General features: G+C 28.9%; 2 protein-coding genes across 7 annotated transcripts; one reads left to right on the top strand and one right to left on the bottom strand.

Annotated features, from left to right (window-relative positions):
- Positions 1–2,992: 2,992 nt before the first annotated feature.
- LOC126843985 (uncharacterized) lies at positions 2,993–11,817 on the top strand. Of its 3 annotated transcripts, XM_050581817.1 has the most exons (8): positions 2,993–3,182; positions 3,632–3,685; positions 5,002–5,185; positions 5,252–5,316; positions 6,045–6,192; positions 6,254–6,318; positions 6,895–6,943; positions 7,006–7,145. In XM_050581817.1, exons 1-8 carry the CDS (start codon positions 3,057–3,059, stop codon positions 7,119–7,121), a joined length of 807 nt encoding a protein of 268 aa, XP_050437774.1. In that variant the 5' UTR covers positions 2,993–3,056; the 3' UTR covers positions 7,122–7,145. The 3 variants fall into 3 exon arrangements, with proteins under 3 accessions (XP_050437774.1, XP_050437775.1, XP_050437776.1); XM_050581818.1 differs by lacking the exons at positions 6,895–6,943; positions 7,006–7,145 and adding an exon at positions 11,722–11,817; XM_050581819.1 differs by lacking the exon at positions 6,895–6,943.
- On the bottom strand, positions 10,026–16,667 carry LOC126843979 (zinc finger protein 883-like). Of its 4 annotated transcripts, XM_050581796.1 has the most exons (6): positions 15,478–16,667; positions 15,294–15,404; positions 14,245–14,463; positions 13,375–13,518; positions 12,099–12,347; positions 10,026–11,468 (listed from the first exon to the last, which is right to left on the bottom strand). In XM_050581796.1, exons 3-6 carry the CDS (start codon positions 14,421–14,423, stop codon positions 10,232–10,234), a joined length of 1,809 nt encoding a protein of 602 aa, XP_050437753.1. In that variant the 5' UTR covers positions 14,424–14,463; positions 15,294–15,404; positions 15,478–16,667; the 3' UTR covers positions 10,026–10,231. The 4 variants fall into 4 exon arrangements, with proteins under 4 accessions (XP_050437753.1, XP_050437752.1, XP_050437755.1 ...); XM_050581795.1 differs by having other exon boundaries at positions 15,294–16,667; XM_050581798.1 differs by lacking the exon at positions 15,294–15,404 and having other exon boundaries at positions 15,785–16,667.
- Positions 16,668–16,731: the final 64 nt, after the last annotated feature.

Genomic DNA, 16,731 nt, shown 5'->3' with positions numbered 1-16,731 from the left:
CTCGTGAACACTATATGTAGATTGTAGGTATAAACGAGACCTTTCTAGTTTTTAGGGATACATAACAAACTACAATACTATATGTTTCGACATTTTACATAAAGAGAATGCTCACTACAAAAGAAACAACTTTGTATAAGTTAAACAAATCTTTTATCGGTGGACAACGGAACATTCCATACAAATTTGGAACCAATTTGACTGTTTTTTAAAAAAGTTTTAGATCGCCAAAGGTTAAAAAAATATGTACATATTTTTGTGTATTTTTATCGATTCGGAAAGGATGAATTTTTTTGGCCCAATAAAGTACCAATTAGGTACGATTTTATGATTCATAGAATTAATATACATAGAAATTGGTTCCGCGTTTTATAAGATAAATGAGTCCAGACATAAAAAAAAGACAGCCGGTGTTAGTATGTTCAGTTTTTTGTTTTGCTAATTTTGAATCAATTATTGGTCAAAAGTCATTTATACTTGAGCGCTTTAAGAATACACGGACTCGGACACGCCTAAAAAATAACCATTGATTTATTTGTGACGTTATGGCATGACAAAGTTGAAACCGTAAAATCAAAAAATTGTTTTTGCATTTTTCTAATTCAATGGCGAAGAGTTGAATTTTGAATACAACAAAAGGTGTAATGCTTGCAATTATCGATTTGTACATACTCCAGTTGCAGTCCAGACAGTAAAAAGCGCATGATATGAGAATCCATAATAATATTAGTATTATATTGCGTAGGTAAGTATGTTTAGAGCAGTTGACAAATGCATCCTTTCAGACCTACTAAGTGGTCGTTATTTTGGTTATTAAGTTCTAGTTAACAATACTTGCAAAATACATTTATAGTTCAAAACTTTAGGTTAGTTGTATGTTTTGTAATTCTAGTATTTTGCAAGTTTTTGATGTTAAGGACTTGTGTTAGGCAACGCGGACTGCACCACGTCGTGGCGGTCCGCCGAGGAAAAAATCTTAATAAAAATTAAGCTATAGAATATATCATTTAAAACTTAAAGGTCCTAAAATTACGGCTAAAAAACTAAAAAAACAAAAAACTTGTACCCCCTTATAGGGGGGGGGGGCAAAATGGGTATAATTTAAATTTGATACAACTGACATGCGCGGGCAAACCAAATAAATATTCCTAATAAATTTCAACTCGATCCGACTTTTTTTCTCGAAATTATAGCCAGTAAAAGTTCTAACTCAAAAACTCGTGCGGGTTTTTTTGTTTTTTTTAAATTATGACTGTGAAGAAGTAAACTTTTTCAACTTTTACCCCCCCCCCCCCCCCCAAAGTACCAAGTAGATGAAATTTTTTATTTATGGAGTTACTACTCGAAGGAATTGGTTCAGTATTAAAAAATTTACAGTGTTTACTGACACAAAAAAAGCCCACATCAGAGTAAAACCAATACCTCTGTCGCTCTGCATCGACGCTAAAATTCTATGTAATTGGTAGTTAAAATGATTACATGTAGTAACTTAGAAAGACAAATCCAAACTTTGTCTAAGTGTAGTTTGATTTAGAAAGAGAGAAACAACCTTTATTAAAGCGATTTGCCCGACGGTCGGTTTGCCTACATGACACAGTGTACACATTCAGACATAATTGTTACAAAATTCAAAGATAAAAACAATTCTTGAATCAAAGCGAGGAGTTGCTCTTTTGAAAATGTAAAAAATACTTGTTGTACTTATCCTATCGTCGAACTATGACGAAAACAAAATATTTTGTTTTAAGTGTACAGTTCAAATAAAACGTTTTACCAATTTTATAAATGTCCATCAAGAAATATTTACGATGGCAAAGACTCTAAAATTGGTCAAAAAACTTTAAACAAATTTGGGACCTCGTTCTAGGCCAAACCTAAAGAAACCTTTTAGTGGACTTAATCCACTAGTTATTAGAATATACAGGATGATTCGTTAATGATATGACGTTTCTTTTTTTTTAGGAATTATCGTTATTTTGTAGTTTTTTAATAAATATTTATTTACGAAGTTATTGAACTTTAAAATTTAGAGCAATACTATACCGAACTACACTTCTTAAAAACACTGAGCCGTGTAAAATAATAGGAAAGGTAAATATTTATTAATTTTATATTGTGGTATAATAACACAAACTTAAGTATTTCCAATTATAAAACCTAAAAAAATGCGATTATTTAAAAATAAAATTAGCATTCTTATTAAATCAATCAATTTGTTTAATAATGTATTTTGATTGAATCCTCGTGAGAAAAATACAGCAAATTTTGCCAAAAGTGCATTTAGTTTGTTAACTAGATCTTTTCCGTGTTCGCTCTAAATAAACAGGAGTGGGTTTGACAAAAGCATAAAACCGATTATCGACACACAGCAAAACGTCTAATAAATGATATATACTGCAATACTGCGAAGAAGTAAATTATTTGTACAGTCACAGCTGTTGTACTCAAACGGAACATAACGTTACTTGCGCAGAGTAAATCATTTGTACGTGTTATACGATCTGTAGGTTTTTGGAAATACTTGTTACGAGAATAACAAGAATAAAAAAAACCAGTACAGTGGGGTCGGGGCATAGTGGGGACGGAGCAAAGTTGAGTCGGGGCATAGAGGGGACGGGGAGGTCAATTTGTTTAATATATTTTGATTTATTGAAAATATTATAATATCAGGTTTTAGTAATAAATTCAAAGACAAGCGTGCATTAATAAAAAATGTTTGTTTTACAACGTTTTAGTTTTCTTTCAGTGGAAAAAAATAATATGCACAAGGTGAAGAAATCTATTGGTAATACATCGACCTAGATAGAACAGACAATAAGTTGTTTTTCTGTGAAATATTTCCGTATTCGAAGCATTTGTACAAATAAGAATAATAACAAAACAGAAAACACATATACCATTTCTTTTTATAAGCAAAAAAATAGACTTTAAACTCAATCTTACGCGTCGATAAAATATCTTTTCATATTTCATTCTGCACAAAGACTTTGTGAATATCAGTAAGCAAATTTTCATTTCTTTGCAAGTCTCATACACGCCACGTACATATTTATAAAATGTTTTTAAAAAAAATTATACTACTTTTGTGTGTCTTGGGTCGTATAGAGAAAAGTATTAGCACGGAGGGAGAAACGATATCCGATACAGTGGATGAAGCTTCTACGAGTGGAACTTCTACGGTGGTAAGTATCCATAACTCCTATTGCAATAAAATATAAATAATGACATAATATTTTCGATAGATATTGTTAGGATTATTGTATATATAACATAGTAAGCAGAGTAGTGCAAATTTTTATTCGATTATCTTAACTTGAAATTATTAGAATAAATATATTTTTGTAATTATTTTAAGTTTAATTTCTAAAATTATTCGATTATTTTGTATAAGAATAATTTATTATTTAAACAACATTTTATATGAATGATTTACAATTCTGATTGTTAGTAAGGTACGCGAAATTTCGGTTTTACTATTGTTTTTTTCATATTTCATCGATATAAGAATGGGTGTCTAACCAAAGCACAAAACAAATACATCAAAATCTGAAAAAAATATTATTTGTTTTATGTTTTTAGTATAAAAAGGAAATACTTTATGCATTTTTAAAATTGTTTTGACGTTTTAAAGAGATCCAATACCGCTGTATCGAAAAAAGCTTCTACGTATGGTCCTCATGTGGTGGTATGTAACTAAACTTCAAAATTATTTAAAAGCTTATAGTATATATCGCCGCCCCAGTAGAACAATGACACAACTGCAAAATTTGGTAAAATGGACTAAATGCTTCAATGAGTTTAGATATAGCGAACGCATAAGGTAGAAAAACGACGTAACTGTAGTTGTAGTAATTTCCCAAGCATTCCCATTCCATTAAAATTACATCCTAAAACATTTTAGTGAAAACAAATTGGGTATTTTGGTTCTCCTGTAAAATTTCAATTATTGCAGTTGTGTCGTTGTTCTACCGGGGCGGCAAAATGGTAAAAATAACATAAAAAACTCTTGCAATAAACTATTGATGGTTATACATTTTCTATAGAGATTGTTAGGATGTATGGATAACATTGTAAGCAGAGTAGTGCAAATTCTTATTCGATTAATTGAATTTGAAATTATTCGAATAATATTTTATTACGATTTTTGTCTTGAGTTATACTATTCCAGTTAAGTAATTTTAGCTCTTTTAAATTAATAGAAATCATCTTCGCTACTTGTTGGGGGGAAAGGTGGATTCTGAATTATAAAAATTATAGTAAATTATAGACATTGTTAAGATTATTGTATGAATAACATTGTAAGTGTGAGTGGTGCAAATTGTTATTCGAATAATTGTAGTTAAAATTCCTCGAATAATTCTTTTTTAAATGATTCGACTAGTTTTTAAATGAATAATTTGTTTTCTAGATGACTATTAAGATAACATTTTATTCGAATGATGCACAACTCTGATTGTAGGTTTACAAATTTTTGTTTTTTTTTTCACCAATAATTACGAATAGCTGACACACGGATATAATTGATTTTTCTTCTCTCGTACATACAAGTATCTTTACGTTATTCGTTCCATACGCTTTTAATCGTATAGAATAAAATAGCTTTTAATTTCTGTTTTTCTAATGTATTTAATATTTCATCTATGTAGTAATAAGTGTCTAACAAAAGCACCAAATATACACATCAAATCCTGGAAAATTCAATCATTGGTTTTGTTATAAAATGTGAAAAATAAAATATACTTTATGCCTTTTTTAGAATTTTTTTAAGTTTTTATTTGGCAAAAACCAGATTTTCGGGATTTCCAAAGTTGTTTTACGCATCATACTATTTTCTAAAATAGGTTGCTAAAAATAGAAGAGAAAACTATAAGAAGTTTCTAGTGCAAAAAATTATGTTTTCGTATTTTTCATTTAATTTTAAAACTTTTAACTTTTCAACTTGACTTAAACCCTTTCTTGATAAAATGATTCCAAGAAAATTAACTGTACATATTATTCTAGAATATAAATCCAAATCTAAAAAAATTGACAAATAAGGAATGGAAGGCGATATTTGACAAATACGACATCGAGAAGAAAGGTTCAATATCCGCCACGATATTACAGAAATTATTATACAATGAGTTCAAAGTATTTATCACCATTCGCCATGCACAGTGTTATACAAATGAAATTAATGATCACAGTAATATTAAAAAAAAGCAATGTTATACAAAAAAAATCATTCTACAAATGTCTTAACTGGTTTCAGAAAGCAGTGAAATAGGATGGAAAGTGGTGAAAAAAATGAAACCGATAATAACTGTTTTGTCACAGGTTTGTTCAGTTTTTTGCTACTGTAGAGGCTGATCTATTTATTAAATTTTGCAGTTTTTGTGGTTATTATATTACTGTGTAATATTATAAAATACCCAAGTTTTAAAATTTTCCAGAAATCTACCAACTTTAGAAATTTTAATGATAATGAAAATGTGTTTATAAGATTAATGATGGGAGTAATTAGGTTAAAGTGTTTAAAGGTTGATTCATACTTAGCACTCTAGAATTTTCTTAGTTTTTATGTGTTCATTCATATTTACCTCATTCCCATTGACCTTAATATTTGTTTTGGTTGTGATTGAAAGTTTAAATATCTAACTTGATGTGTCGCTCTTGTGTACCATAAACCATACAAATATTTCAAACTTATTAGAAAGTTAATTCTAATTATAAGTTAAGCGAATCATTTTTAACGCTTTTTTAAAATGTCTATCCAAAACTAATTATAGATCAGAAAAAAATCCAAGCAAATTATTCCCAATTAAAAATGTTAACTAGGTATGTAAGTCACCATTTAGATTTCAACTATTAATAGATCACCAGGAAGAGTACAGATTTGAGTGTGGTCTTATATTGTAAAAAAACAATAACTAATGTGTCTCATAAAGAAGAAACTACGACACTTATTAGTGAAACATCCGGTATAATATATTTTTTGCACCCATGCGTTACAAAAAAAAGGTATTAATAATTTGACATGGTTTGTGATTCTTTTTTTTTTTTAGAGAGAAAGCCTAGAGGAGTATACGAACTTAATAAAAAGTGAAAATACTTCGTGTGAAAATTTCGTGGTCACAATAAGGAGTAAATTTGAAAAAGTGTTTGAGAACGAGAATGAAGTTTTAGAAGTACTCAAAGTTGTTGGCCATGACGGTAGTAAAAAACTTAACTATTAATTGAATTTATTTTTTAATTATCTAAAAACTGTTTGTAGAAAAATTACCAATTAATTCGGCGGACTACCACGAAATACTGAAAATGTTGACGGCTTCACTACGGGTTGGTTGTTATAACTCTAATATTATTTTTGCTTTATTAGTACGATTCATCATGACACCAGGTGGAAAGATGATATTCAAATTTTGTCCTTAAAAAATGAGCAACAATATTCATTAAAAATATTATGTAAACATGTTCATCTAACATAAACATATTATAATTTTTAAAATTTGATTTTTATTTTAGTACTTAAATATTTTAATAACATTTTTTTTTCCAGAAATCATTCATTTTCGTTTTGTATTTTTTCTCCAGAGCAAACTAATAAGTTTTAAAGTATTCTATAGATGTTTTTACATATATATATATATAATTTGAATGAAAATTATGCAAATTATGTCATTCAAATTGGCACAGGGGACTGAAAGCGTAAAACATGTTCTTCTAAGATAAAAAAAACTTAATTTTTCAAATTTTATTCTGTGAATCATCGATGAGTAAATAGCTTTTACCTAGATCTGACGTCAAGTTTTTCACTCTCGTAGCGAATTGTACTTTTATTATTTCATTTGTTTATTTAATACGAATTTTGCGTTATAATATATAATAGAATAACGTATTTGTTAAAACTTCTAGATGGCACGAATATACTGGCTATATGCTTTTACTAATGGCGCAAATCACAGTAATATTTGAGAACACCATTGTAGTCGTCATTTTTATTGATTAACATTTACATTTTTCCAGACGGCATTTTGAATTATGATTTTCTCAAATATATACGACGCCATAAGCTGTACAGAGATATACCTGATCCTTGCATAATTAAACTCTACAATGACATCAAGAGTATTCGCTTTTGAAAATTAGAATTTTATTTTTTTTGTTTTTTGCAAGCCAAAAACATATTAAAATTGTTTTCTGATGTTACAATATATTTCTTAAAAAATAATATTAAAGAATACTATGCACTAGAATATTACATTACAATAAAATTATACATACATTTTAATCAATTGATTATTTAATTAATTTGTAAAATCGCTATAGATTTGATAAATATAATTCGTGTAATGAAATATTTGTTTATATACTTTTTAATTATTCCACTTTACTTTGATGGATACAAGTTAGTCCTATCCTTTACCTTATCGCCTTATATTATGTTAGTAAATAAAAAAGTTTTTAATCAAACCTAATATTAAATAATTAGATATTATGACTTTGTAATTTACCTGAAAAAAACTACTTTTTTTTCAACTTAAATATCAAAAGCAATTTTAACTGAGCGCACGGCAGTGTGCCAGGCCAAGTTCAGCAATGCCAGTGTATCTTTACTCGAACCAATTCACCCAAATTTTCTAACCCACATATCTCTGTTTCCTCTTAAGATACGTTTTTGAAATTTGTAACATAGCTTGAGTATTTTATTTCATTTATCGGTCATCAAATACACAATATTTTAATAACCGTAATAATATCATTAAGTCTATATAATTAATAAACAGCTCTGCTACTAAATGTTTCGCCACGAATCAGGACTTTTAACGTAGTATAAGATGGATTCTAATTATGAACAAAATATACGAATTATATTACAGAATAATAACAATAAAGTCTATAAAATTTACCCAAAAAGTTTGTCTGTTTAAACGGCATAAAAAAATAGAAAAATAAATAATATCTAAAATATAACAATAAAATAATTCTGTAAACATTCACTGTTTTTTTTTAATTTTATCTCTAAAATGTATAATTTAACCTTTTTTTTTATAAACAAATCCGTTTTCTGCTAAGGAATTAGTGCTAAAATTTTAAAGAATATATTTATGTATTCTTTATCCTTTCTCAAATTGGTATGTTTTAAAACTGAAATAATCTATTAAATCTTTATATTTTTTGGACATCTTCAGTAATTGGACAAAAGAAAAACAACATACTTAGGTAAATAAAAATGTCTAAGATCACAATTTTTTATTTAAATTAAGGAAATTTTAAGACTTTACTTTCAATCATAGCAACATAGAAATTTACTCCAAAAAAAGAGTAATTTCAGGTCACAGGTCTACAGATCTTATTATAACTGAAAGTGATAAAATCACTTTTAAATAAACGCTTCGATGCGAATCTGTGGATAGTATGTTCAAACTAGTTATAGTGGTTTAGAAGATATCATGGGACCAGCAATAATGTACTTAAAATTTAATATTTAGTCTTGTGCAGGGTGGATACGATAAAGGTTGATCGTCTGTCTATAAAAATGTACTATCATAGTTACCCATCTATCGTAATTAACAATATAATGAAAATATTTTCAGTACCTGTGACTGTTGATTCACACACACATAGCAACCTAGAAATTGACTACGGCCAAAGTGTAGTAAATTTACCCTATTTTTTGGGTTTTTCCTTAATAAAAAAAAAATTTGACAACAGATTTTTTAGAAAATTGTACATGTTATAGTTCCATTTTAGATCTACCTTTGGTCTAACTTTCAGATCTAAATTTCTAAGACTTTGAAAAAGTGAAATAAAGAAAAAAATGCTACCCCTTCTAAGAGAAAGGGTTTATGATATTTTTTTGGTTTGTTAATGTTTATCGATAGTCATGTGTTTGAAGAACAATTCGTATAATTTTGGAACATTTTCAAATTTAAATTACAATAAAACTTACAATACAAAATATTATCTGAAATGTTAAATGATAAATTTATCATGGGATTTGTTGAATAGGGCCTACGCTTTTCTTTTTAGTCCAAAATTAAAGATGTTTACCTTACATTATTTAAAATTGTAGTTGTTTTCAAAGTAAAAAAAATCTGTTACAATTTATTAATTGGTAAATTCTTGTAGTAGAATGATTTATTACTTTTTAGTTCACTTTTTTACTATATTTTAAAAAGGCATTTTTTTAAAAAGTTACTTTTTTATATTTTTATGAATCTGTTAGTGTTTTTCCTTTCTTTTTTTAGTAAACCAAAATTTTTGAACTACAAATAAAAATGAGGTAAATCAAAACAAAAATACATAAAATAATATAAAAATATATAGTAAGTGTATAATAAGTTTTAGCCCCACGCTAACTTCAGTCTAATTTTCAGACTTTTAGGTCTGAACATTTTACTCGAAAAAGAGGAATAAAGAAAAGTTTCCATCCCGCCTTGGAGAAAGGGTAGGTATATGAAAATTGAAATTGTTTTGGTTGTCAACGTTTGTCGAAAGTACGTTATCGGTTATCTCATAGAAATTTGGAAGTAATAAAAAGGTGTGGACTTTATAGTTTGTCGTATTTTAGTTACCAAAACTGGAAATACCTATTTTTTTTTTAACTTTTCAGTGCACGTAAAAACATTTTTCACTATAATACCTATATTGTTGAGCTGGCCAAATTCATATTCACAAAATGGTTTCAAAGATTACCATCTTGTTAAATACTCAGTTGTACACGCCTCGAGTGTTCGTTAGAAACACCTGCGACTTCGACCAGACCATTTCTTACAATTTTCTAGGACACATTAAGTATGAATATGATTATTTAAACAAATAATTTGTCAAATAAAATTCTCAAACTTTAACATATAGCAAATTTCGTGGTAAGACATTGATTAAAAACAAAGATTGACGACAATTTTTAATACTCATTTCAAAAAATATATAAATATATGGTAAAAATATTTTACAAATACAAAATTAGCTTTCAAGTAATTATAATACATTAATAATATTAATAAAACATGACAAACAATCACTAAAAACAAATCTACAGGTCAAAGTGGGGTAGGTCAAACTTATATTGAATTTAATAATAATTTTTTAGATTTTTATATAACATTAAATCTTTAAAACATGAAGTGGTTGTGATCATTTGATTAAAAGAAAACAAAATGTATTCAAACTTTACCGGTAGAAACAGTTTTATAAAGTTGTGGGTCACTCGCTTTACACTTTTTATTTACAAATTAATAAATATAAATTATTGATAACGCAAGCATTTGTGTCGTGTGAAATTGGATTGCTCAGAAAATGACTTCGAACACACATTACATTTATGAGGTTTTTCGCCAGTGTGCACCAATTTGTGCCGTCTGAAATTGGATCGATCAGAAAATGACTTTAGACATACATCACATTTATAAGGCTTTTCACCAGAGTGCACACGTGAGTGCTTTGTGAGACTTGTGCTTTCATAAAATGACTTTAAGCAAACGGCACATTTATAAGGCTTTTCTCCGGTGTGCACGCGTTCGTGACATCTGAGAGTGGATTTTACAGAAAATGACTTCAAGCACACATTACATTCATAAAGTTTTTCGCCGGTGTGCACCCGTTTGTGTTTTGTGAGAGCGGTGTTTCCAGAAAATGATTTAAGGCACACATCGCATTTGTAAGGCTTTTCTCCTGTGTGAACGGACCTTTTGTGTATATTAAGGTTTTTTTTTTGTGAATATGACTTCAAACACAAGTTACATTTGAAGGGCTTTTCGCCGGTGTGCACGCGTTCGTGTTCTTTTAAGTGGTATGAACTCTTAAAAAACTTTAAGCACCTATTGCATTTGTAGGGCTTTTCTCCAGTATGCACGCGTTTGTGTTTTGTGAGGTCGTTACTTTGAGAAAATGACTTCAAGCACACATTACATTCATAAAGTTTTTCGCCGGTGTGCACCCGTTTGTGTTTTGTGAGAGCGGTGTTTCCAGAAAATGATTTAAGGCACACATCGCATTTGTAAGGCTTTTCTCCTGTGTGAACGGACCTTTTGTGTATATTAAGGTTGTGTTTTTCTGAATATGACTTCAAACACAAGTTACATTTGAAGGGCTTTTCGCCGGTGTGCACGCGTTCGTGTTGCGTAAGGTGGTGTGTTCGAGAAAATGATTTTGAGCATACAATACATTTATAAGGTTTTTCTCCGGTGTGAATTCGTTTATGTCGCGTGAGGGTAGATTGGAGGGAAAATGATTTTAAGCACGCCGCACATTTGTAGGGTCGGTTTATGTTTGTGTATCCTGCAGTAAACTTATTGGGATTTATAGCGTTTGAATTTTGAGGAGATTGATTCATCGTCGAACTTTTGTGGGATTTCATGATATGTAAAGTTATTTGTTTTTTAGTGTTATATGCCGTTTGTTTATTGTTATCTGTTTCAATCCTAGATTTGAAAAAACAACCAGTAGTTATTTTATTCGCTTCATTTCTCATACGATTGACACCACTAGAACAAAACATTGATGAAAAATTAACAACATTGTATTAAAAAAATATATTTTTCTCACAATTGTATATTTCTTAATATATATTATATTTTGACCAATGTAAACGACTTGAATGTACAAAAAAACCAACTAAATAAATTTAAGTCATCCAGTTAAATAGATGTCGATATTGTCATTTATGTACATTTAATGAAAACGTTTTCTATTTTCAAGAAAACTCTTTCATTCTTATATGTATTTGTTCTCCCGTAGACGAGTCGAGGGCGTCAGTCTACGGGAGAACGCGATACAAGCAACATCGAACCAGATCCTTAAAGATGGACAATGCAAGGGTCTCGAAACGTTAGCGAACCTGTCAAGATATTCAAATGGAAGTGACCGCAAGACGTGTAAATAGTGTAAATATTCAACCATTCAAGTTTTAATAATTTTTTAGTATTCCATTTTTTCAAAAACGATATTATTCTTAAAATTTACACTGTTAATTTAAATGTAAATAAATAGTTGGACCGCGAATTATACAGTATCTACATAAATAATACGTGTCGTTATGAGTAATAAACTAATATTGTACTTTCATTTTAACGATAAAACTATGAATAATTCAATATATATAAAATAGTACTTACATAAAAGTACTCTCAACGACTTCTTTTACAGCGCTTTTCTGGGTTAATAATTGCGCACTATGTGAATGTGTAATATGTCGGGCAACTTTCTTTTTTGTAGAAAACGACATTTTGCATACATCGCATACAAATGACTGAATCTCATCCAAATTACCATTTTTTTCAATTTGAATCGCAGACTCAAAATAATGTCTTTTTACTAGGTCCACTTCTATTTTGACTATTGTTTCGGGGCACGGTTCTCCGACACTGAAAACAATAATATACATACATTTTCTGGAAATTAAAGTTTGGTTTAGCGCATACAATAAAATCAAGTGGAGGTTCGTATGGTTGCTTGTAAAAATAAGCGCAACTGAATGGTCGTAAGAGATATCAATTCAACACAGAATTGTTGATGCGCAGGATATTATATTCTGTAATCTATAAGGTTATAAACGTTTTATGTGATATAATGGAATTGTTTGTATATGTACTCTGCCAATATTTGTATCATTGATGTACATGGGGTCTGTCAGTATTTTATACTATTATTATTTATTTATTTTTACAAACAAAAATTTTAACAAGTTTTACAATATAGTCGGCAACGTCATTGCAGGCGAGCAGGCTAAAATTGGCATAGCAAGTACTGAGGCAACTAAACTCATTATAACGTATGATGATATTAAAATACAGATTGAAGAAATAACTAACAACGGATGGTCAAAGATTTGGAGACAAGAAAAAAATAAACTTGGAGAAATTTAATGTTCAACCAACAAGTCAATGCACAATTTACAGCGAAAAGAAGAGTTGACCAAAAACGCATTGAGAATAGGACATACGGCTCTAACTCATGGTTATCGTATGGGAAAGAGAGAAGCCGCAATATGCGAGACATGTGATACCACAGTAACCGCCTAACATCTACCCAAACGCCCAAAAATATCAGCTAGACATCAAACTACCTTAACAACTGAACGAGTATTTAGGACCAAAGTGACATAATTATATGTAAATAGTTTTTTAACACAATAAAATCATTTAGTAATTAGTAATTAATGATTCTGTAACTAATAGCCTTTGTCGTCTATGTTAAATGAAGATTAATAAAAAACAAACTAATCATAGCTTAAAAAAAAGGAAATATTAATACAAAAAAAATGTATATATTTGTGTTCTGTTACAGATGATACAAAAAATTAACTAAAAATTATAGGATTTTTACAGGTGGCCAAATATTTGTATTAATTAATAACATACACTTAAAATTGTATACTATAAATTATATTACTTGTATGCATTCCTGTCAATCGTTTTTTGATGCTCTTTCAATTGCTCATTATTTTCTTGAATTTCAATTATGGATTTGTAGTAAAAATCATCTGTCTCACCTTCTTCAATTTTAATTCTTGGCACGTCTCCTGTTTCATTAAGTCTATAAACACAACGAACATTTTTAAAATATGAGGTTGTTAATTTACAATGTTTTTTTAGTAACCTTTAAGTTTTAGCCTTATCCAGCATAACTTTAACTTTACTAAAGTATTAAAGTTATTTAATAATTTTCTCTAAATGGTTAAGTATTTAATAATTAATAGCTCATCTGTTGCACCTCCGTTTACTGAGATGACTTAACTTAAGTATCAAATAAAATAATAAAATTAAATAAACCAAACTGTTCTTTTTCCCGTTTCGCTTATTGCCATTTTTGCAGAATGTATATTGTAAAATAATATATATTTCCTAAAGCAGATAGTACGGAAAAGTAAACACTAAACACTTTTGTAGTATTAGTAATTCCAAATAATATATCTGATCGGCACCGAACCGGACCAAATATAAAATCTGTATATGATCCGTGCTTTTTTAGTTGGGCCAGGGTCTGCTTGGGACTACACTGATTAGGTAAGGTTAGGTAAAAAAAAAAAAACACACTATTAGTGTTTACACCAATTTTATGTGACACAACATTAGAATGTTATGTAAAATAATTATAATATAACAATAACAGTTTTGCACCGGGACCTTTTTCAACAAAATTTCATACACATAGTTATTCGCCATGGAATGCCTATCAATACCTTATCTATTACCTATTATTATTGTTATTGCTATTTTTTACAAAATGTACTTCAAATTCTTTAATTATAAATCACATTACTTATATGCATCTCCGTCAATATTTTCTTGAGGTTTGTTGTTGGTCGTCAGATCACTTTTATATAATTTTTCAATGTTTTCCGGTTTTGTTTTTTCCATTAAGGCTTCGGTAAGTTGTTCTTTCGTATCCTCATTTTCTTCCTCTATTTTGATCACAGTCTCGCAGCAATAATCATCCATTTTAATTTTGATTCTTAGCTAGTTTCTCACTTCTTTGACTCTAGAATACAAATTATATTTTCAAAAATCAAGATAAGAACTTATAACTAGTCTATCAAATTGACATTAGCCGCCTGAGTGTAAGCATATTCAAATGAAACGTGTGAGGCTAAAAAAGCTCCAGAGGTTTAACCAATGAAACGCATTACTAGAAGCAAGTCTATGCTGATCCCGTAACAGGAAACAATGGTTAAAATATTAGAAAATGTTATTAGTTATAACCAGTTTAAAATAAAGCATACTTTTTAAATAAAATACTATTCAGTATTCTTACTAACGCAAATAAAGAAATAAGAACTTAATCACATATTTACTCAACCAAAAACTTAAAATTTGTTCCCCTATTGCCCTAAATAGTGATGTAAAAGTATTTTTATTTTCTGGGAAATAACAAAGAGGATATTTTCAAATATGAGCATAGTAACACATAATTAATATTTTTAAATTACTATAGCTTGAGATAAAGCGTATTTAAATAAATCAGATTCAGAAGTTTTAGAAAAAAAAGTTCTAGAGACCAGCAACATTTTTCTATTGGTTGACTAACTGGATAAGATTCTTCTTGAAAACCAATGAATAGAAAACATTATCAGTTAATTAATTAAGCACCTGCTAAGCTGTGTAAACTAGACTTGTTATTATCCCTACTTTCATTGATAGCGCTTTTTGTGCTATAAGTCTTTAGTTAAAATGTAAATGTATGTATATAATTTAACTTGTTTAACAAAATACATAATATCAAACACGTCGTATACTGTAGATAAATAACTAATAAATTCATTGGAATAAATAAAATGTATATATTAATTGTAAATGTTTGTCGGTACTTACTATTATTCCTATTAAGAGGCCGTTTCCATGGACGCAAAACACAGTTATAAAATGTACACACTTAATAATATTATTCTTTTTAGCAGTATTTTAGAAGTAAACACACAACAGCTATGAAAATTACAAACAACAATAAGGATGGCTTTAGGTGAGAAATAAAAAAAAATTACAAACAATAATCTACTTGATAATGATGTTTATGCGTGTGAGACAAATGATAACAGCGCGGCGGCCGTCGATTGGCTGGAGGTAGAACGCAGTGAAGGTAAATACATTTTCCATCACCATTAATTGTACATTGGAAATAGTCAATTTAAATAAGATCAACTTGTGGAATTATTATATAATTGTGAGGAAACCCTATCCACAATGAAATATACTTATAAACGTACACGCGTGTACTATGTAGCCATCTATAGCGTTAAGCTGACCATAATCAGATTCACAAAATAGTATTAAGGATTACTTGTTAACAATTAAAATGTACACACCTTATTTTTTTGTTGGATACACCCGTGGCCTCGTCCAAAGCATTTATTTAATTTTTCTAAGACGCGTCATAAATGTATCGATAAAAAAAGGTTTCCATACATATCTCAAGATGCTATGAACCTAGGCTGACATATGATTGTACTAATAAGTATAAACTCAAGTTTTAGCTTCAATTAAAATGTTGTTGGTTACCTTAAGGTCTAAAGTGAAATACATATTAATTAGCTGATATTATTAAATCAGTGATGTATATAATTCTTCTAAAAATAATAAAATTAAAAACACACAGTAAAACTCAAGTTTTAGTGCTAGTCAACATGCGTAGTGAGACGTTGTCACTTTAACATAATAGAAATGCCTAATACAATTTAACGTTGTTACTTTCAATTTATCAGAGTTAACAAATTAATTATTTTATTGGTATGAGCTTAATATAATATGTTACTAAATTTAAAAAAAATTGGATATTTGATCTTTATGGCAATTTGATACTTGAAAAAGTGGTTGGTACACTAAAAAATGCCCACTAGCACCATCAAAACATATTGGAAAATAATTTTTACATAATATAATAAAAGTCTGAGCGAAAAACACGGTAAAAAATATGAAGCTCGATTTTTCAGGTCAGTTTAATTTGTATGCATAGTATTGAGTGCACATTTCTATAAAATAATTTAGTATCGTAGATCTATTTATATGGACTTGTTTTTAGAGTTAGGATACCTATCATTTCAAACCTTCGCAATAACCTAATACCAACGTAAATGACGCCTGCGTGGTGTTAAAAATAATTACAATGTTTGACACACATTTTAAATAAATCATACAAAATTTATAATTCTAAGTTTAAAGAAATATACAAATGTTAAAAATATTTCATAAAAAAAATAATATTAATAATAATGATACATTTATATTATAAGTAAAACACACCAAACAACCACTA

The sequence above is a fragment of the Adelges cooleyi genome, unplaced genomic scaffold (assembly GCF_023614345.1).
Source record: "Adelges cooleyi isolate 19-005CV unplaced genomic scaffold, UGA_ACOO_1.1 ACOO_flye_CR_arks_rails_tigmint_CR_PRNA_580, whole genome shotgun sequence".
Taxonomy (NCBI): domain Eukaryota; kingdom Metazoa; phylum Arthropoda; class Insecta; order Hemiptera; family Adelgidae; genus Adelges; species Adelges cooleyi.
Note: the sequence above shows the minus strand (reverse complement) of the source record. Positions and strands in the feature narration are given on the sequence as shown.